This window comes from Zonotrichia albicollis, chromosome 39 (genome assembly GCF_047830755.1).
Source record: "Zonotrichia albicollis isolate bZonAlb1 chromosome 39, bZonAlb1.hap1, whole genome shotgun sequence".
NCBI lineage: Eukaryota > Metazoa > Chordata > Aves > Passeriformes > Passerellidae > Zonotrichia > Zonotrichia albicollis.
The window spans coordinates 432,286-453,377 of NC_133857.1; the positions used below are offsets into that span (position 1 = coordinate 432,286).

General features: G+C 64.3%; 1 protein-coding gene across 1 annotated transcript in view; it reads left to right on the forward strand.

Moving 5' to 3' along the window:
* Positions 1-21,092, forward strand: part of LOC106630639 (ryanodine receptor 1) — a 143,921-nt gene that overhangs the window by 13,413 nt on the left and 109,416 nt on the right. Inside the window, 14 exon segments of the mRNA XM_074531811.1 lie at positions 2,519-2,612; positions 2,715-2,808; positions 2,923-3,000; positions 4,818-4,974; positions 5,850-6,014; positions 7,366-7,487; positions 8,587-8,773; positions 10,266-10,401; positions 12,582-12,677; positions 14,708-14,826; positions 15,729-15,862; positions 17,000-17,241; positions 18,933-19,125; positions 20,504-20,723. Coding sequence (XP_074387912.1) covers positions 2,519-2,612; positions 2,715-2,808; positions 2,923-3,000; positions 4,818-4,974; positions 5,850-6,014; positions 7,366-7,487; positions 8,587-8,773; positions 10,266-10,401; positions 12,582-12,677; positions 14,708-14,826; positions 15,729-15,862; positions 17,000-17,241; positions 18,933-19,125; positions 20,504-20,723 — 2,037 coding nt within the window.

Below are 21,092 nucleotides of genomic sequence, written 5' to 3' on the forward strand. Positions count from 1 at the left end.
GGACATGGGAACACAGGGATCCCCCTACACCCTGACCTGATCCTGGTCAGCGTGTCCTCGGAGAGATACCTGGTGAGAGGGGACACCTGGGGACACCTGGGGACACCTGGGGACATGAGGGGACACCTGGGGACATGGGGACACCTGGGGACACCTGGGGACATGGGGGGACACAGGGATATGGGGACACGGGGATCCCCCCACACCCTGACCTGATCCTGGTCAGTGTGTCCTCGGAGAGATACCTGGTGAGAGGGCACACCTGGGGGGGCACCTGGGGACACCTGGGGACATGAGGGGACACCTGGGGACGGGGGGGGGGAACACGGGGACATGGGGACACAGGGATCCCCCCACACCCTGACCTGATCCTGGTCAGCGTGTCCTCGGAGAGATACCTGGTGAGAGGGGACACCTGGTGAGAGGGGACACCTGGGGACAGGGGGGGACATGGGGGGACATGGGGACATGAGGGGACACCTGGGGACACCTGGGGACATGAGAGGATATGAGAGGACATGGGGGAACACGGGGACATGGGGACACAGGGATCCTCCCACACCCTGACCTGATCCTGGTCAGCGTGTCCTCGGAGAGATACCTGGTGAGAGGGCACACCTGGGACACCTGGGGACATGGGGACACCTGGGGGCACCTGGGGACACCTGGGGACGTGGGGACACCTGGGACACCTGGGGACACCTGGGGACATGGGGGGACATGGGGACATGGGGATCCCCCCACACCCTGACCTGATCCTGGTCAGCGTGTCCTCGGAGAGATACCTGGTGAGAGGGGACACCTGGGGACATGGGGACACCTGGGGACACCTGGGGACGTGGGGACACCTGGGACACCTGGGGACATGAGGGGACACCTGGGGACATGGGGGGACACGGGGACATGGGAACACGGGGATCCCCCCACACCCCGACCTGATCCTGGTCAGTGTGTCCTCGGAGAGATACCTGGTGAGAGGGGACACCTGGGGGGGCACCTGGGGACACCTGGGGACAGGGGGGGACATGAGGGGACACCTGGGGATGGGGGGGGACATGAGGGGACACCTGGGGACACAGAGGGATGGGGGGACACAGGAATCTCCTGTCCTGATCCTGGTCAGTGTGTCCTTGGAGAGATACCTGGTGAGAGGGGACACCTGGGGACACGTGGGGACATGGGGACATGAGAGGACACCTGGGGACACCTGGGGACATGGGGGGACAGGGGGGAACATGGGGGGACACAGGAATCTCCTGACCTGATCCTGATGAGCGTGTCCTTGGAGAGATACCTGGTGAGAGGGGACACCTGGGGACATGGGGGGACATGAGGGGACACAGGGACATGGGGGTGGGGACACAGGGATCCCCTGACCTGATCCTGATGAGCGTGTCCTCGGAGAGATACCTGGTGAGAGGGGACACCTGGGACACCTGGGGACACCTGGGACACCTGGGGACATGAGGGGACACCTGGGGACACAGAGGGATGGGAGGGACACAGGAATCTCCTGTCCTGATCCTGGTCAGTGTGTCCTCGGAGAGATACCTGGTGAGAGGGGACACCTGGGGACATGGGGGGACATGTGGGGACACAGGGACACGGGGGGGGGACACAGGGACATGGGGACACGGGGGGACACAGGGATCCCCTGACCTGATCCTGAGGAGCGTGTCCTTGGAGAGATACCTGGTGAGAGGGGACACCTGGGACACCTGGGGACAGGGGGGGAACATGAGGGGACACCTGGGGACACAGAGGGATGGGAGGGACACAGGAATCTCCTGTCCTGATCCTGGTCAGTGTGTCCTTGGAGAGATACCTGGTGAGAGGGGACACCTGGGGACATGGGGGGACACCTGGGGACATGAGGGGACACCTGGGGACATGGGGGGACATGTGGGGACACAGGGACATGGGGGGAGGACACAGGGACATGGGGGGGGGGGACACAGGGATCCCCTGACCTGATCCCGATGAGCGTGTCCTTGGAGAGATACCTGGTGAGAGGGGACACCTGGGGACACCTGGGGACATGGGGACATGAGAGGACACCTGGGGACACCTGGGGACATAGGGGGACAGGGGGAACACGGGGGGACACAGGAATCTCCTGACCTGATCCTGGTGAACGTGTCCTCGGAGAGATACCTGGTGAGAGGGGACACCTGGGGACATGGGGGGACATGTGGGGACACAGGGACATGGGGGGGGGACACAGGGATCCCCTGACCTGATCCTGATGAGCGTGTCCTTGGAGAGATACCTGGTGAGAGGGGACACCTGGGGACACCTGGGGACATGGGGGGACAGGGGGAACACGGGGGGACACAGGAATCTCCTGACCTGATCCTGGTGAGCGTGTCCTCGGAGAGATACCTGGTGAGAGGGGACACCTGGGGACATGGGGACACCTGGGACACCTGGGGACATGGGGGGACACCTGGGACACCTGGGGACACCAAGGGACACGTGTCCCACCCGTGTCACACACCCGTGTCCCCACGTGTCCCAGCACCTCTCCACGGCCTCGGGGGAGCTGCAGGTGGACGCCTCCTTCATGCAGACCCTGTGGAACATGAACCCCATCTGCTCGGGCTCTGAGGAAGGTGACACCTGAGACACCCCAAATTTGGCTGGGTGGGGGGGGATCCTTTGGGGTGTCCCCACCACCCTGACCCCCCCAAAATGTCCCCAAAATGTCCCCTCAGGGTTTGTCACCGGCGGCCACGTCCTGCGCCTGTTCCACGGCCACATGGACGAGTGCCTGACGCCCACGGCCCCCGAGCAGGGCGAGGAGCGCAGGTGGGGCTGTCCCCAGTTTGTCCCCAAATTTGGGTTGGGGAGGGGTCCCCAACTGGCTGTGACCCCCCCCACTTTGTCCCCAACTTGCTGTGACCCCCCTTTGTCACCTCCCAGCAGCGTTGTCAACTACGAGGGTGGCGCCGTGTGCGCCCACGCCCGGTCCCTGTGGCGCCTGGAGCCCCTGCGCATCAGGTAGGGGACACCAGAGGGACACGGGGGTGTCACCCACCCCCAGGGACACTGGGGACACTCTCTGGGGTCTCCCCAGGGGGGTGTTTGGGGTCCTGGAGTGTCCCCAAGATGTGTCGCTGTGTCCACGGTGTCCTGTCCTGGTGTCACCTGTCAGCATCTGCTTGTGTCGCTGTGACACATCTGGATGTCCTCAGTTTGTGTCCCCTGTGTCCCCTCATGTCCCCATGACCCATCCCTGTGTCCCCCCCATGTCCTCATGTTCTCATCCCTGTGTCCCCTGTGTCACCCATGTCCCTGTGGCACTTCTTTGTGTCCCCTGTGTCACCCCTTGTCCCATGACTCATCCCCGTGTCCCTTGTGTCCCCTCATGTCCCCATGACCCATCCCTGTGTCACCCCCATGTCCTTGTGACACATCTTGGATGTCCCCATGACCCATCCCTGTGTCCCCCCCATGTCCTCATGTCCCCATCCCGGTGTCCCCTGTGTCACCTCATGTCCCCATGACCCATCCCTGTGTCACCCCATGTCCCCATGACCCATCCCCGTGTCCCCTGTGTCCCCTCATGTCCCCATGACCCATCCCTGTGTCCTTCCATGTCCCCATGACCCATCCCTGTGTCCCCCCATGTCCTCATGTTCTCATCCCTGTGTCCCCTGTGTCACCCCATGTCCCCTGTGGCACTTCTTTGTGTCCTCACCGTGTGTCCCCTGTGTCACCCCATGTCCCCATGACTCATCCCCATGTCCCCTGTGTCCTTCCATGTCCCCATGACCCATTCCTGTGTCCCCTGTGTCCTTCCATGTCCTTGTGGTCCCGTCCCCATGACCCATCCCCCTTGTCCCCCTGTGTCTCCCTCATGTCCCCATGACCCATCCCGTGTCCCTTGTGTCCCCTCATGTCCCATGACCATCCCTGTGTCACCCCATGTCCCTGTGACACATCTGGATGTCCCCATGACCCATCCCTGTGTCCCCCCCATGTCCTCATGTCCCCATCCCGGTGTCCCCTGTGTCACCTCATGTCCCTGTGACACATCTGGATGTCCTCAGCCTGTGTCCCCTGTGTCACCCCATGTCCCCATGACCCATCCCCATGTCCCTGTGGCACTTCTTTGTGTCTTCACCGTGTGTCCCCTGTGTCACCCCATGTCCCTGTGACACATCTGCATGTCCTCACTGTGTGTCCCCTGTGTCACCCCATGTCTCCATGACCTCTCTCCCCATGTCCCCTGTGTCCCCCCATGTCCCCATGACCCATTCCCATGTCCCCTGTGTCACCTCATGTCCTTGTGCTCCGTCCCATGGACCCATCCCCTGTGTCCCCTCATGTCCCATGACCCATCCCTGTGTCCCTCCATGTCCTCATGACCCATCCCCTTGTCCCCTGTGTCTCCCTCGTGTCCCCATGACCCATCCCTGTGTCACCCCATGTCCCTGTTACACATCTGGATGTCCCCATGACCCATCCCTGTGTCCCCCCCATGTCCTCATGTCCCCATCCCGGTGTCCCCTGTGTCACCTCATGTCCCTGTGACACATCTGGATGTCCTCACTGTGTGTCCCCTGTGTCACCCCATGTCCTCATGTCCCCCATCCCGGTGTCCCCTGTGTCACCTCATGTCCCTGTGACACATCTGGATGTCCTCAGCCTGTGTCCCCTGTGTCACCCCATGTCCCCATGACCCATCCCCGTGTCCCCTGTGTCACCTCATGTCCTTGTGCTCCCGTCCCCATGACCCATCCCAGTGTCCCCACGACCCATCCCCGTGTCCACCCCCCTGGTGACACCAGTGTCCCCTCCCTGTGTCCCCCCAGCTGGAGCGGGAGCCACCTGCGTTGGGGACAGCCCTTCCGCCTGCGCCACGTCACCACCGGCCGCTACCTGGCGCTGACCGAGGCCACCGGGCTGGCCATGGTGGAGGCCACGGCGGCCAACACGCGCGTGGCCACCTTCTGCTTCCGGGCCTCCAAGGTGGGAGTGTCCCCTCAGTGTCCCCTCAGTGTCCCCATCCCTGTCCTTGTCCCCAACACGCGCGTGGCCACCTTCTGCTTCCGGGCCTCCAAGGTGGGAGTGTCCCCTCAGTGTCCCCTCAGTGTCCCCTCAGTGTCCCCATCCCTGTCCTTGTCCCCAACACGCGCGTGGCCACCTTCTGCTTCCGGGCCTCCAAGGTGGGGGTGTCCCCTTGGTGTCCCCATCCCTGTCCTTGTCCCCAACCTGCTCCTGGACCCTGTCCCCATCACTGTCCCATCCCTGTCTCCAACACGCGCGTGGCCACCTTCTGCTTCTGGGCCTGCAAGGTGGGAGTGTCCCCTCAATGTGTCCCCAACTTGCTCCTGGTCCCTGACCTGGTTCCTGTCCCTAGGAATGTCCCCATGATGTCCCCAACCCTCTCCTGGTCCCCATCCTGACCCTGTCCTGGTCCCTGTGGCCACCCCCAGCTGTCCCCAACCTTGTCCTGGTCCCCATCCTGTCCCTGTGAGTGTCCCCATCCTGTCCTCATCCTGTCCCTGTGAGTGTCCCCATGATGTCCCCATCCTGACCCTGTGAATGTCCCCATCCTGTCCCCATCCTGACCCTGTCCTATCCCCATCCTGTCCCCATCCTGTCCCTGTCCTGTCCCCCATGATGTCCCCATCCTGTCCCCACCCTGACCCTGTCCTGTCCCCATCCTGTCCCCATCCTGTCCCCACCCTGACCCTGTCCCTGTGAATGTCCCCATCCTGTCCCCATCCTGTCCCTGTGAGTGTCCCCATCCTGTCCCCATCCTGACCCTGTCCTGTCCCCATGATGTCCCCACCCTGTCCCCCCCCTGCCCCTGCTGACCCCTGTGTGCCCCCGCCCCGCAGGAGAAGCTGGAGACGCCCCCCAAGCGGGACATCGAGGGCATGGGGCCCCCCGAGATCAAGTACGGGGAGTCGCTGTGCTTCCTGCAGCACAGCAGCAGCGGCCTCTGGGTCACCTACGCTGCCCCCGACCCCAAGGCCCTGCGCCTTGGGCTGCTCAAGAGGAAGGTGGGACCCCAAAACAACCGGGGAGACCCCAAAATCACCTCTGAGGGGGGGTTTGGGGGGAGTTCACGGGGGATTTAGGGAAGATTTTGGGGATCTTGAGAGCTCCAGCGGCCTCTGGGTCACCTACGCTGCTCCTGACCCCAAGGCCCTGCGCCTCAGGCTGCTCAAGAGGAAGGTGGGACCCCAGAATCACCGAGGGGACCCCCAAAATTACCTCTGAGGGGGCTTTGGGGGGAATTTTGGGGAGTTTTGGGGGGTTTTGAGAGCTCCAGCGGCCTCTGGGTCACCTACGCCACCCCCCGACCCCAAGGCCCTGCGCCTCGGGCTGCTCAAGAGGAAGGTGGGACCCCAGAATCACCGGGGGGACCCCAAAATCACCTCTGAGGAGGTTTGAGGGGAGTTCATGGGGATTTTAGGGGAGATTTTGGGGATCTTGAGAGCTCCAGCACCCTCTGGGTCACCTTCGCCGTCCCTGACCCCAAGGCCCTGCGCCTCGGGCTGCTCAAGAGGAAGGTGGGACCCCAGAATCACCGGGGGGACCCCAAAATTACCTGGGGGGATCCCAAAATCACCTCTGGGGGGAGTTTGGGGGGAGTTCATGGGGGTTTTAGGGGAGATTTTGGGGATCTTGAGAGCTCCAGTGGCCTCTGGGTCACCTTCGCTGCTCCTGACCCCAAGGCCCTGCGCCTTGGGCTGCTCAAGAGGAAGGTGGGACCCCAAAATCACCGGGGGGGACCCCAAAATGTGCTGGCGTGGCTCTGGGGGGAGTTTGGGGCAGTTTTAGGGGGTCTTGAATAAAGCTCCATGAGGCACTGAGCCTGGGTCTAGGTGGGCTTTGAGGTGTCTTTGGAGGAGTGTTTGGGGTCTTTGGGGTTTAGGAGGATCTTTGGGGTCCCCAAAATCACGTCTGAGGGGGTTTTGGGGCGAGTTTGGGGGAGTTTTGGGGGGTTTTGGGGCTCTGGGTCACCTACGCTGCCCCCGACCCAAGGCCCTGCGCCTCGGGCTGCTCAAGAGGAAGGTGGGTTTGGGGGGGTCTCTGTGGGTTTGGGGGGGTTCCCTGTGAGTTTGGGGGGTTCTCTGTGGATTCAGGGGGTTCCCTGCAAGTTTGGGGGGCTCTCTGTGGGTTCAGGGGGGTGTCTCTGTGTTTTGGGGGACCCCTGTGACCCCCGTTTGCCCCCCAGGCCATCCTGCACCAGGAGGGGCGCATGGATGACGTGCTGGGGTCTCTGTGGGTTTGGGGGATTCTCTGTGGGTTTGGGGGGTTCTGTGTGGATTCAGGGGGCTCTCTGTGGGTTCAGGGGGGTCTGTGAGGTTTGGGGGACCCCTGTGACCCCCCCGTTTGCCCCCCCAGGCCATCCTGCACCAGGAGGGGCACATGGACGATGCTCTGACCCTGAGCCGCTCCCAGCGCCAGGAGTCGCAGGCGGCTCGGATGGTCTTCAGCACCACGGGGCTCTACGGGGCCTTCATCAGGTCTGGGGGGGTCCTGGGGGTCCCTGGGGTGTCCTGGGGATCCCTGGGGGGGGGTCAGAACCTCCTGGGAGGGTTCTGGGGGTGTCAGAACCTCCTGGGGTGTCAGAAACACCTGGGGGTTCCTGGGGGTCCTGTGGATGGTCTTCAGCACCACGGGGCTCTATGGGGCCTTCATCAGGTCTGGGGGGGTCCCTGGGGTGTCCTGAGGGGTCCTGGAGGGGGGGTCAGAACTTTCTGGAAGGTCCTGTGGAACCCTGGGGGGTGTCAGAACCTTCTGGAGGAGCCATGGGGATATGCAGGGTGGTCTAGGGCAGTTTTGGGGGCATTTTTAGGGTGGTCCTGATGTTCTGACCCCCTGTCCCATCCCCAGGAGCCTGGACAGCCACCAGGGCCACCCGAGGGGGTCTCAGGGTGATCCTGGAAGTTTTGGGGGCGTTTTTAGGTTGATCCTGGTATTCTGTGCCCCCCCCAGGAGCCTGGACAGCCACCAGGGCTGCCCCCGGGGGTCTCAGGGTGGTCCTGGGCAGTTTTGGGGGCGTTTTTAGGGTGATTCTGATATTCTGTCCCCGTCCCCAGGAGCCTGGAGAGCCTCCAGGGCTGCCCCCGGGGGGTCTCAGGGTGGTCCTGGGGTGGTTTTTTAGGGTGGTCCCGATGTTCTGACCCCCCTGTCCCCCCCCAGGAGCCTGGACAGCCTCCAGGGCCGCCCGCGGGGGTCTCAGGGGGATCCTGGGCAGTTTTGGGGGCGTTTTTAGGATGTTCTGACCCCCTTTCCCATCCCCAGGAGCCTGGACAGCCTCCAGGGCCACCCGCGGGGGTCTCAGGGGGATCCTGGGCAGTTTTGGGGGCGGTTTTAGGGTGATTCTGATATTCTGTCCCCCCACCAGGAGCCTGGAGAAGCCTCCAGGGCCGCCCGCGGGGGTCTCAGGGTGGGTCCTGGGCAGTTTTGGGGGCATTTTTAGGGTGGTCCCGATGTTCTGACCCCCCTTTCCCCCCCCCCAGGAGCCTGGACAGCCTCCAGGGCCGCCCCCGGGGGTCTCAGGGTGGTCCTGGGGTGGTTTTTAGGGTGGTCCCGATGTTCTGACCCCCTTTCCCCCCTCAGGAGCCTGGACAGCCTCCAGGGCCGCCCCCGGGGGTCGCCGCCGCCCCCCCTGCCCATCGCGGGCGTGATCCTGAGCCTGCGGGACCTGATCGGGTACCTGGAGCCGCCGCCGCCCGAGCTGCGGCACGAGCAGCGCCAGGGCCGCCTGAGGGCGCTGCGGGCCCGCCAGAGCCTCTTCCAGCAGGAGGTGAGACCCCCGAGACCCCTCCCCAGATTTGGGACAGGTTAAACTGGGGGCTAGAGGGTTAAAGTCGGGGTTAGAGGGGTTAAAGTCGGGGTTAGAGGGGTTAATTTGGGGTTAAACTCGGGGTTAGAGGATTAAACCTGAGCCCCAGGGGGCATCGCCAGAGCCTCTTCCAGCAGGAGGTGAGACCCCTCCCCAAATCCGGGAGGGGTTAATTTGGGGTTAAACTCGGGGTTCATTTGGGTTAAACTCGGGGTTAATTTGAGGTTAAACTCGGGGTTAGAGGGGTTAATTTGGGGTTAAACTCGGGGTTAATTTGAGGTTAAACTCGGGGTTAGAGGGGTTAATTTGGGGTTAAAGAGTTAAAACTCAGGGGGATTTTGGGGACATTGCCAGCTCCAGGTGATCCGGGGCCTCTTCGGGGTCTCAGTTTGGGGGTCGCAGGATGTTGGGGGGGCTCCCAGGGTGGGGGTCGCAGTTTGGGGGTCCCACGGGGGGGTTTCACAGCCCCCTCCCTGGCCCACAGGGGATGCTGACCCTGGTCCCAGTTTGGGGGTTCCAGTTTGGGGCTCTCAGTTTGTGGGCCCCAGTTTGGGGCTCCCAGGATGCTGGTGGTTCCTCAGGGTTCTTGGGGGGCTCCCACGGTGGCAGTCCCAGTTTGGGGGTCCCGGGGGGGGTCTGGGGGGTTCCCAGGGTGGCTGTCCCAGTTTGGGGGTCCCAGGGGGGGTCTGACGCCCCCTCCCCACCTCAGGGGATGCTGATGCTGGTGCCAGTTTGGGGGTTCCAGTTTGGGGGTCTCAGTTTGTGGGCCCCAGTTTGGGGCTCCCAGGATGCTGGGGGTGCCTCAGGGTTTTTGGGGGGATCTAAGGGTTGGTGCCCCAGTTTGGGGGTCCTGGGAGGGTTTCACAGCCCCCTCCCCACCTCAGGGGATGCTGACCCTGGTGCCAGTTTGGGGCTCTCAGTTTGGGGGTCCCAATTTGGGGCTCCCAGGATGCTGGTGGTGCCTCAGGGTTCTTGGTGGGATCTAAGGGTTGGTGTCCCAGTTTGGGGGTCCCGGGGGGGTCTGGGGGGATCTAAGGGTTGGTGCCCCAGTTTGGGGGTCCCGGGGGGGTCTCACAGCCCCCTCCCCACCTGCAGGGAATGCTGACCCTGGTCCCAGTTTGGGGCTCCCTGGATGGTGGGGGTTCCTCAGGGTTCTTGGGGGGCTCCCAGGGTGGCTGTCCCAGTTTGGGGGTCCCAGGGGGGGTCTGGGGGGTTCCCAGGGTGGCTGTCCCAGTTTGGGGGTCCCAGGGAGGGTCTGACGCCCCCTCCCCACCTCAGGGGATGCTGATGCTGGTGCCAGTTTGGGGGTTCCAGTTTGGGGGTCTCAGTTTGTGGGCCCCAGTTTGGGGCTCCCAGGATGCTGGGGGTGCCTCAGGGTTCTTGGGGGGATCTAAGGGTTGGTGCCCCAGTTTGGGGGTCCTGGGGGGGTCTCACAGCCCCCTCCCCACCTCAGGGGATGCTGACGCTGGTGCTGAGCTGCATCGACCGCCTGAGCGCCTACAGCACGGCGGCGCAGTTCGGGGAGGCCGCGGGCGAGGAGGCGGCGGCGGCCTGGAAGGAGATCGTGAACCTGCTCTACGAGCTGCTGGGTGCGCTGATGTGGGGCAGTTATGGGGGTTATGGAGGTTATGGGGCAGAGCAGGTGGCATCAGCCTGGAAGGAGATCGTGAACCTGCTCTACGAGCTGCTGGGTGCGCCTGGGGCGGATGTGGGGCAGATACGGGGTTATGGGGCAGATATGGGGGGCTGTGGGGCAGATATGGGGGTTATGGGGCAGATATGGGGGTTATGGGGCAGAGGAGGCGGTGCGAGCCTGGAAGGAGATCGTGAACCTGCTCTACGAGCTGCTGGGTGCGCCTGGGGCGGATGTGGGGCAGTTATGGGGGGCTGTGGGGCAGATATGGGGGGCTGTGGGGCAGATATGGGGGGTTATGGGGCAGATATGGGGGGTTATGGGGCAGTTATGGGGGGTTATGGGGCAGATATGGGGGGTTATGGAGGTTATGGGGCAGTTATGGGGCAGTTATGGGGGGCTATGGGGCAGAGCAGGTAGCATCAGCCTGGAAGGAGATCGTGAACCTGCTCTACGAGCTGCTGGGTGCACCTGGGGGCAGATACGGGGTTATGGGGCAGATGTGGGGGACTATGGGGCAGTTGTGGGGGGTTATGGGGCAGTTATGGGGGTTATGGGGCAGACGTGGGTTCCATGGGGCAGATGTGGGTGCCATGGGGCAGATGTCAGTGTTATGGGGCAGATGTGGGTGCCATGGGGCAGATGTGGGTGCCATGGAGCAGATGTCAATGCCATGGGGCAGATGTGGGTGCTATGGGGCAGATGTCAATGCCATGGGGCAGATGTGGGTGCTATGGGGCAGCTATCAGTGCAATGGGGCAGATGTCAGTGCCATGGGGCAGATGTGGGTTCCATGGGGCAGATATCGGTGCCATGGGGCAGATGTGGGTGCCATGGGGCAGATGTCAGTGCAATGGGGCAGATGTCAGTGCTATGGGGCAGATGTGGGTGCTATGGGGCAGATGTGGGTGCCATGGGGCAGATGTCGGTGCTATGGGGCAGATGTGGGTGCCATGGGGCAGATGTGGGTGCCATGGGGCAGATGTCAGTGCCATGGGGCAGATGTGGGTGCCATGGGGCAGATGTCAGTGCTATGGGGCAGATGTGGGTGCCATGGGGCAGACGTGGGTGCCGTGGGGCAGATGTGGGTTCTGTGGGGCAGATGTCAGTGCTATGGGGCAGATGTGGGTGCCATGGGGCAGATGTGGGTGCTGTGGGGCAGATGTGGGTTCCGTGGGGCAGATGTGCGTTCCATGGGGCAGATGTCAGTGCCATGGGGCAGACGTGGGTGCTATGGGGCAGACGTGGGTGCTATGGGGCAGACGTGGGTGCCATGGGGCAGATGTCAGTGCTGTGGGGCAGATGTGGGTTCTGTGGGGCAGATGTCAGTGCTATGGGGCAGATGTGGGTGCTGTGGGGCAGATGTGGGTGCTGTGGGGCAGATGTAGGTGCCATGGGGCAGATGTGGGTTCCATGGGGCAGACGTGGATGCTGTGGGGCAGATGTGGGTTCCATGGGGCAGATGTCAGTGCTATGGGGCAGACGTGGGTGCTGTGGGGCAGATGTGGGTGCCATGGGGCAGATGTCAATGCCATGGAGCAGATGTCAGTGCAATGGGGCAAATGTCAGTGCAATGGGGCAGATGTCAGTGCAATGGGGCAAATGTCAGTGCTATGGGGCAGATGTCAGTGCTATGGGGCAGATGTGGGTGCCATGGGGCAGATGTCAGTGCTGTGGGGCAGATGTCAATGCCATGGGGCAGACGTGGGTGCCGTGGGGCAGATGTGGGTTCCATGGGGCAGATGTCAGTGCAGTGGGGCAGATGTCAGTGCCATGGGGCAGATGTCAATGCCATGGGGCAGACGTGGGTGCCATGGGGCAGATGTGGATGCCATGGGGCAGATGTCAGTGTTATGGGGCAGATGTCGGTGCCATGGGGCAGATGTGGGTGCCATGGGGCAGATGTGGGTGCCATGGGGCAGATGTGGATGCCATGGGGCAGATATCGGTGCCATGGGGCAGATGTCAATGCCATGGGGCAGACGTGGGTTCTGTGGGGCAGATGTCAGTGCCGTGGGGCAGATGTGGGTTCTGTGGGGCAGATGTCAGTGCCGTGGGGCAGATGTGGGTTCCGTGGGGCAGATATCGGTGCCATGGGGCAGCGCTGACCGCTGCCCCCCTGCCCGTGCCCCCCAGCGTCGCTGATCCGGGGGAACCGAGCCAACTGCGCGCTCTTCTCCACCAACCTGGACTGGCTGGTCAGCAAACTGGACAGGCTGGAGGCCTCCTCGGGTCAGTGCGGGGCTGGGGGCTCTCTCTGGGGCTGGGATCCCTCTGGTGGGTCTGGGGTCTCATCTCCCCTTGGGTCTGGGGTCCCTCCTATGAGTCTGGGTTCTCTGGTGTTTGTGACCCCACTGTGTTGCCCCCTGCCCAGGCATCCTGGAGGTTCTGTACTGGGGTCTCTCCCATGGGTCTGGGGTCTCACCCCACTGTTGGTCTGGGGTCTCTCCCCGTGTGTGACCCCTGTCCGTGCCCCCTGCCCAGGCATCCTGGAGGTTCTGTACTGGGGTCCCCCCCATGGCTGTGACCCCGCTGTGGGTCTGGGGTCCCTCCCATGGTTCTGGCGTCTCTCCTGTGGGTCTGGCCCTTCTCCAATGGGTCTGGGGTCCCTCCCATGGTTCTGGCGTCTCTCCTGTGGGTCTGGCCCTTCTCCAATGGGTCTGGGGTCCCTCCCATGGTTCTGGGGTCTCTCCCATGGGTCTGGGGTCTCTCCCGTGGGTCTGGGGTCTCTCCCCCTGTCTGACCCCTGTCTGTGCCCCTGCCCAGGCATCCTGGAGGTTCTGTACTGGGGTCTCTCCCGTGGGTCTGGGGTCTCTCCCATGGTTCTGGAGTCTCTCCCATGGGTCTGGGGTCTCTCCCGTGGGTCTGGGGTCTCTCCCCACAGTGGGTCTGGGGTCTCTCCCCGTGTCTGACCCCTCTCTGTGCCCCCTCCCCAGGCATCCTGGAGGTTCTGTACTGGGGTCTCTCCCATGGGTCTGGGGTCTCTCTCCCTGTCTGACCCCTGTCTGTGCCCCCTGCCCAGGCATCCTGGAGGTTCTGTACTGGGGTCTCTCCCATGGGTTTGGGGTCTCTCCCGTGGGTCTGGGGTCTCTCCCCGTGTCTGACCCCTGTCCGTGCCCCCTGCCCAGGCATCCTGGAGGTTCTGTACTGGGGTCCCTCCCATGGGTCTGGGGTCTCTCCTGTGGGTCTGGGGTCTCTCTCCCCATGTGTGACCCCTGTCCGTGCCCCCTGCCCAGGCATCCTGGAGATTCTGTACTGCGGTCCCTCCCATGGGTCTGGGGTCTCTCCTGTGGGTCTGGGGTCCCTCCCATGGGTCTGGGGTCTCCCCATGAGTGTGGCCGTGCTGTGGGTCTGGGGTCTCACCCCACAGTGGGTCTGGGGTCTCTCCCGTGGGTCTGGGGTCTCTCCCCGTGTCTGACCCCTGTCTGTGCCCCCTGCCCAGGCATCCTGGAGGTTCTGTACTGGGGTCCCCCCCATGGCTGTGACCCCGCTGTGGGTCTGGGGTCCCTCCCATGGTTCTGGGGTCTCTCCCGTGGGTCTGGGGTCTCACCCCACAGTGGGTCTGGGGTCTCTCCCCGTGTGTGACCCCTGTCCGTGCCCCCTGCCCAGGCATCCTGGAGGTTCTGTACTGGGGTCTCACCTCACTGTGGGTCTGGGGTCCCTCCCATGGGTCTGGGGTCTCACCCCACTGTTGGTCTGGGGTCTCTCCCCGTGTGTGACCCCTGTCTGTGCCCCCTGCCCAGGCATCCTGGAGGTTCTGTACTGGGGTCTCACCCCACAGTGGGTCTGGGGTCTCACCCCACAGTGGGTCTGGGGTCTCTCCCCGTGTCTGACCCCTGTCCGTGCCCCCTGCCCAGGCATCCTGGAGGTTCTGTACTGGGGTCTCTCCCGTGGGTCTGGGGTCTCCCTGGTTGGTCTGGGGTCTCTCCCATGGGTCTGGGGTCTCTCCCCACAGTGGGTCTGGGGTCTCTCCCCCTATCTGACCGCTCTCTGTGCCCCTGCCCAGGCATCCTGGAGGTTCTGTACTGGAGTCTCTCCCATGGGTCTGGGGTCTCTCCATGAGTGTGACCGTGCTGTGGGTCTGGGGTCTCACCCCACAGTGGGTCTGGGGTCTCTCTCCCTGTCTGACCCCTGTCCGTGCCCCCTGCCCAGGCATCCTGGAGGTTCTGTACTGGGGTCTCTCCCGTGGGTCTGGGGTCTCTCCCCACAGTGGGTCTGGGGTCTCTCTCCCTGTCTGACCGCTGTCCGTGCCCCCTGCCCAGGCATCCTGGAGGTTCTGTACTGCGTGCTGATCGAGAGCCCCGAGGTGCTGAACATCATCCAGGAGAATCACATCAAATCCATCATCAGCCTGCTGGACAAGCACGGCCGCAACCACAAGGTGAGTGAGGGTGCCAGGTGTGCCAATGGGTGTGCCAGGTGTGCCCAGGTGTGTGCCAGGTGCGTGCCCAGGTGTGCCAGGTGTGTGCCCAGGTGTGTGCCAGGTGTGCTCAGGTGTGTGCCAATAGGTGTGCCGTGTGTGTCCCCAAGTGTCCCCAGCCATGCCCAGGTGTGTCCCCAGCTGCCCCCTTGCATGCCCAGGTGCACTCAGGTGTGCCCTGGTGTCCCCAGGTGTCCCCAAGCACACTCATGTGTGTCCCCAGGTGTCCCCAGGTGTGCTCAGGTGTCCCCAGGTGTCCCCAGCTGTCTCCAGGTGTCCCCAGGCACATTCAGCTGTCCCCAGGTGTCCCCAGATGCACTCAGGTGTGTCCCCAGGTGTCCCCAGCTGTCCCCAGGTGTGTCCCCAGCTGTCCCAGCTGTCCCCAGGCACACTCAGGTGTGTCCCCAGGTGTCCCCAGGTGTCCCCAGCTGTCCCCAGGTGTCCCCAGCTGTCCCAGGTGTCCCCAGCTGTCCCCAGCTGTCCCCAGGTGTCCCCAGCTGTCCCCAGGTGTCCCCAGCTGTCCCCAGGCACACTCAGCTGTCCCCAGGTGTCCCCAGATGCACTCAGGTGTGTCCCCAGGTGTCCCCAGCTGTCCCCAGGCACACTCAGCTGTCCCCAGGCACACTCAGCTGTCCCCAGGTGTCCCCAGCTGTCCCCAGGTCTATCCCCAGCTGTCCCCAGGTGTCCCCAGGTGTGTCCCCAGGCACACTCAGGTGTCCCAGGTGTCCCCAGGCACGCTCAGCTGTCCCCAGCTGTCCCCAGGTGTGTCCCCAGGTGTGTCCCCAGCTGTCCCCAGCTGTCCCCAGGTGTGTCCCCAGCTGTCCCAGGTGTCCCCAGGCCCGCTCAGCCATCCCCCCCCGCAGGTGCTGGACGTGCTGTGCTCGCTGTGCGTCTGCAACGCCGTCGCCGTGCGCTCCAACCAGAACCTGATCACCGAGAACCTGCTGCCGCGGCGGGACCTGCTGCTGCAGACCGGCCTGGTCAACTACGTCACCAGGTGGGACCTGCCCGGGGGCCTGGGGGTCCTGGGGAGGGGAGTTAGGGGGGCTTTGGGGGGTTTTTGAGGAGTTTTTGGGGGTTTTGGGGCGTTTTGGGGGGTCTGGAGGAGGTTGAGGTGCACCTGGAAGCTGTTGAGATATTTCTAGAAAAACTTGAGGACTTCTAGAAGATCTTGAGATGTTTCTAGAAGAACTTGGCAACATCTGGGGGGGCTTCGAGGGGTGGGGGGATCCTGAGAAAGGGAGTTATGGGGGTTTTGGGGTGTTTTTGAGGAGTTTTTGGGGGTTTTTGGGGGGTCTGGAGGTGGTTGAGGTGCGGCTGGAAGCTCTTGAGATGCTCCTGGGTGCCTTTGGGGTGGGATTTGGGGCTCTCAGGGTGGGATTTGGGGCTCTCATGGTGGGATTTGGGGCTCTCATGGTGGGATTTGGGGTTCTCATGGTGGGATTTGGGGATCTCATGGTGGGGTTTGGGGTTCTCATGGTCGGATTTGTGTCTCTGGGGATGGGATTTGGGGTTCCCAAGGTGGGATTTGGGTTCTCAGGGTGGGATTTGGGGTTCTCATGGTGGGATTTGGGGTTCTCAGGGTGGGATTTGGGGTTCTCAGGATGGGATTTGGGGTTCTCAGGGTGGGATTTGGGGTGGAATTTTGGGTTCCCAACAAGGTGTCCCCGTTCCCCACAGTGTGTGCCCCAACCTGTTTGTGGGCACGGCCCCGGGCTTCACGCAGTTCCTCAGGGTGGGATTTGGGGTTCTCATGGTGGGATTTGGAGTTCTCATGGTGGGATTTGTGTTCTCAGGGTGGGATTTGGGGTGGAATTTTGGGTTCCCAATGAGGTGTCCCCGTTCCCACAGCGTGCGCCCCAACCTGTTCGTGGGCACGGCCCCGGGCTCCACGCAGTTCCTCAGGGTGGGATTTGTGTTCTCAGGGTGGGATTTGGGGCTCTCAGGGTGGGATTTGGGGTGGAATTTTGGGTTCCCAACGAGGTGTCCCCGTTCCCCACAGCGTGCGCCCCAACCTGTTCGTGGGCACGGCTCCCGGGGTCCACGCAGTTCCTCAGGGTGGGATTTGGGGTTCTCAGGGTGGGATTTGGGGTGCAATTTTGGGTTCCCAACGAGGTGTCCCCGTTTCCCACAGCGTGCGCCCCAACCTGTTCGTGGGCACGGCCCCGGGCTCCACGCAGTTCCGCTGCTGGTACTTCGAGGTGGCCGTGGAGCGCGCCCAGCCCTTCGTCACGGCCGTGCCCACCCACCTGCGCGTGGGCTGGGGGGCGGCCGGGGGCTTCCGGCCCGCCCCGGGCGGGGGCGCGGGCTGGGGCGGCAACGGCGCCGGGGACGACCTCAACTCCTTCGCCTTCGACGGCCTCCACCTGTGGACAGGTGAGGGACCAGGGGCACCTGGGACCACCCTGGGACCACCCTGGGATTGCCCTGGGACTGCCCTGGGACCACTCTGGGATTGCCCTGGGATTGCCCTGGGACTACCCTGGGATCGCCCTGGGACCACCCTGGGACCCCCTGGGATTGCCCTGGGATTGCCCTGAGACCCCCTGGGACCGCCCTGGGACCCCCTGGGATCACCCTGGGATTGCCCTGGGACCACCCTGGGACCGTCCCTGGGACCGCCCTGGGACCACCCTGGGATTGCCCTGGGACCCCCTGGGATCACCCTGGGACCCCCTGGGATTGCCCTGGGACCCCCTGGGATCGCCCTGGGACCACCCTTGGATCACCCTGGGATTGCCCTGGGACCCCCTGGGATCACCCCAAGACCACCCTGGGACCGCCCTGGGACCGCCCTGGGACCCCCTGGGACCGCCCTGGGACCACCCCACATCCACCCTGGGACCCCCTGGGATCACCCCACATCCACCCTGGGACCCCCTGGGATCACCCCAAGACCACCCTGGGACTGCCCCGGGACCACCCTGGGACCACCCTGGGATTGCCCTGGGACCCCCTGGGATCACCCCAAGACCAGCCTGGGACCACCCAGAGATATCCTTGGGACCACTCAGGGAACCATCCAGGGAACCCCTGGGACCACCCCAGGACCACCCTGGGACCACCCTGGGACATCCTGGGGACCACCTTGGGACCCACATGGGACCACCCCAAGGTCCCCTGGGAACCCCTTGAGACCCTTCTGGGATCATGCTGGGACCACCCTGGGACCACCTTGGATCTACCCTGGGATCGCTCTGGGAACGCCCTGAGGTCCCTCTGGGACCACCCTGGGACTGCCCTGGGACCCCCATGGGACTCACCTGGGTCCACCCTGGAACTCCCTGGGAACCCCCAGGGACCACCCCAAGACCACCTTGGGTCCACTCTGGGACCACCCTGAGACCCCTCTGGGACCACCCCAGTTCTACCCTGGGACCACCCCAGGGCCACCCTGGGACTTCCCTGGGACCCCCTTGGGACCACCTTGGGACCATCCCAGTTCCACTCTGGGACCACCCTTTAACTCCCTGGGACCACCCTGGGAACCCCTGGGACCACTCTGTGACCCCCTGTGACCCCCTGTGACCCCCCTGACCCTCTGTCCCCCCAGGGGGTGTCCCCAAGGCCGTGGGGTCGCCCCAACGCCGGGCTCTGGCCGAAGGGGACGTGGTCAGCTGCTGTCCCCCTGTGACCCCCCTGTGACCCCCTGACCCCTCTGTCCCCCCAGGGGGGTGTCCCCAAGGCCGTGGGGTCGCCCCAACGCCGCGCTCTGGCCGAGGGGGACGTGGTCAGCTGCTGTCCCTCTGTGACCCACCTGTGACCCCCTGTGTCCCCCTGTGACCCCTCTATCCCCTGTGTCCCCCCAGGGGGTGTCCCCAAGGCCGTGGGGTCGCCCCAACGCCGGGCCCTGGCCGAAGGGGATGTGGTCAGCTGCTATCCCCCTGTGACCCCCCTGTGACCCCCCTGTGACCCCCCTGTGACCCCCTGACCCCTGTGTCCCCTCAGGGGGTGTCCCCAAGGCCGGGCTCTGGCCGAGGGGGACGTGGTCAGCTGCTGCCCCCCTGTGACCCCCCTGTGACCCCCCTGTGACCCCCCTGACCCCTCTATCCCCTCTGTCCCCCCAGGGGGTGTCCCCAAGGCCGTGGGGTCGCCCCAACGCCGGGCCCTGGCCGAGGGGGACGTGGTCAGCTGCTGCCTGGACCTGGGGGTCCCCAGCGCCTCCTTCCGCCTCAACGGGGCCCCGGTGCAGGGGGTGCTCGAGGGCTTCAACCTGGACACGCTGTTCAGCCCCGTGGCCAGCTTCTCGGCGGGGGTCCGGTGAGGGGGGACACCCCAAAGCTGGGGGGTGGGAGACCTGAGAGGGGCTGGGATCCCTGAAATGGGGAGTGGGAGGCCTGAGAGGGGCTGGGACCCCTAAACTGGGGGGTGGGACCCCTAAACTGGGGGGTGGGAGACGTGAAATGGGGGGTGGGAGACCTGAGAGAGGCTGGGACCCCTAAACTGGGGGGTGGGACCCCTAAACTGGGGGGTGGGAGACCTGAAAGGGGCTGGGACCCCTGAACTGGGGGGTGGGAGCCCTAAACTGGGGGGTGGGAGACCTGAGAGGGGCTGGGATCCCTGAAATGGGGGGTGGGAGACCTGAGAGGGTCTGGGACCTCAAACTGGGGAGTGGGAGACCTGAAAGGGGCTGGGACCCCTGAAATGGGGGGTGGGACCCCTAAACTGGGGGGTGGGGCCTTGAAAGGGGCTGGGACTCCTAAACTGGGGGGTGGGAGACCTGAGAGGGGCTGGGACCCCAAAACTGGAGGGTGGGAGACCTGAAAGGGGCTGGGACCCCTGAAATGGGGGGTGGGAGCTCTGAGAGGGGCTGGGAGCCCTGAAATGGGGGGTGGGAGACCTGAGAGGGGCTGGGACCCCTGAAATGGGGAGTGGGGCCTTGAAAGGGGCTGGGACCCCTGAAATGGGGGGTGGGAGCCCTGAGAGGGGCTCGGACCCCTGAAATGGGGGGTGGGAGACCTGAGAGGGGCTGGGAGCCCTGAAATGGGGGGTGGGAGACCTGAGAGGGGCTGGGACCCCTAAACTGGAGGGTGGGAGACCTGAGAGGGGCTGGGACCCCTGAAATGGGGGCTGGGACCCCTAAACTGGGGGGTGGGAGACCTGAGAGGGGCTGGGACCCCTAAACTGGGGGGTGGGAGACCTGAAAGGGGCTGAGACCCCTAAACTGGGGGGTGGGAGACCTGAGAGGGGCTGGGATCCCTGAAATGGGGGGTGGGAGACCTGAAAGGGGAGTGTGGGAGGGGGCAGGGAGCCCTAAACTGGGGGGTGGGAGACCTGAAAGGGGTTTCTATGGGTCCCTCCGTGCTGTGGTTTCTCCTGTAGGGTCAGTGGGGTTTCTATGGGGTCTGTGGGGTTTCTATGGGGTTTCTATGGGGTCTGTGGGGTTTCTATGGGGTTTCCATGGGTCCGGCTCTCACTCTGGGGTTTCCATGGGTCCGGCTCTCACTCGGGGTCCCCCCGTCCCCCCAGGCTGCGGTTCCTGCTGGGGGATTTCTATGGGGTCTGTGAGGTTTCTATGGGGTTTCTATGGGGTCTGTGGGGTTTCTATGGGGTTTCCATGGGTCCGGCTCTGACTCTGGGGTTTCTATGGGGTTTCCATGGGTCCAGCTCTCACTTTGGGGTCCCCCCGTCCCCCCAGACTCCGGTTCCTGCTGGGGGGCCGGCACGGCGAGTTCCGTTTCGTGCCCCCTCCCGGCTACGCGCCCTGTGCCGAGGCGCTGCTGCCCCGGGAGCGGCTGCGGCTGGAGCCGCTCACCGCCTACCGCGGCTCGGCCCCGCCCGGCGCCCGCAGCCTGCTGGGGCCCAGCCGCGCCCTGCCCCACACCGCCTTCACCCCCTGCCCCGTGGACACCTGCCAGGTGCGCGGGGAGGGGGCTTGGGGGCGATGGAAGTGGGATTTGGGGGTGTGGAGGGGGGATTTGGGGGTGTGGAAGTGGGATTTGGGGGTGTGGAGGGGGGATTTAGGGGTGTGGAGAGGGGATTTGGGGGGATTGGGATGGGGTTTAGGGAGGATGGAGAGGGGATTTGGGAGTGTGAAGGGGGGATTTGGGGGCGTGGAAGTGGGATTTGGGGTGATGGAGGGGGGATTTGGGGGAATTGGGATGGGGTTTAGGGAGGATGGAGGGGGGATTTGGGAGTGTGGAGGGGGGATATGGGGGCATGGAAGTGGGATTTCGGGGTGCGGAGGGGGGATTTGGGGGGATGGAAGTGGGATTTGGGGGTGTGGA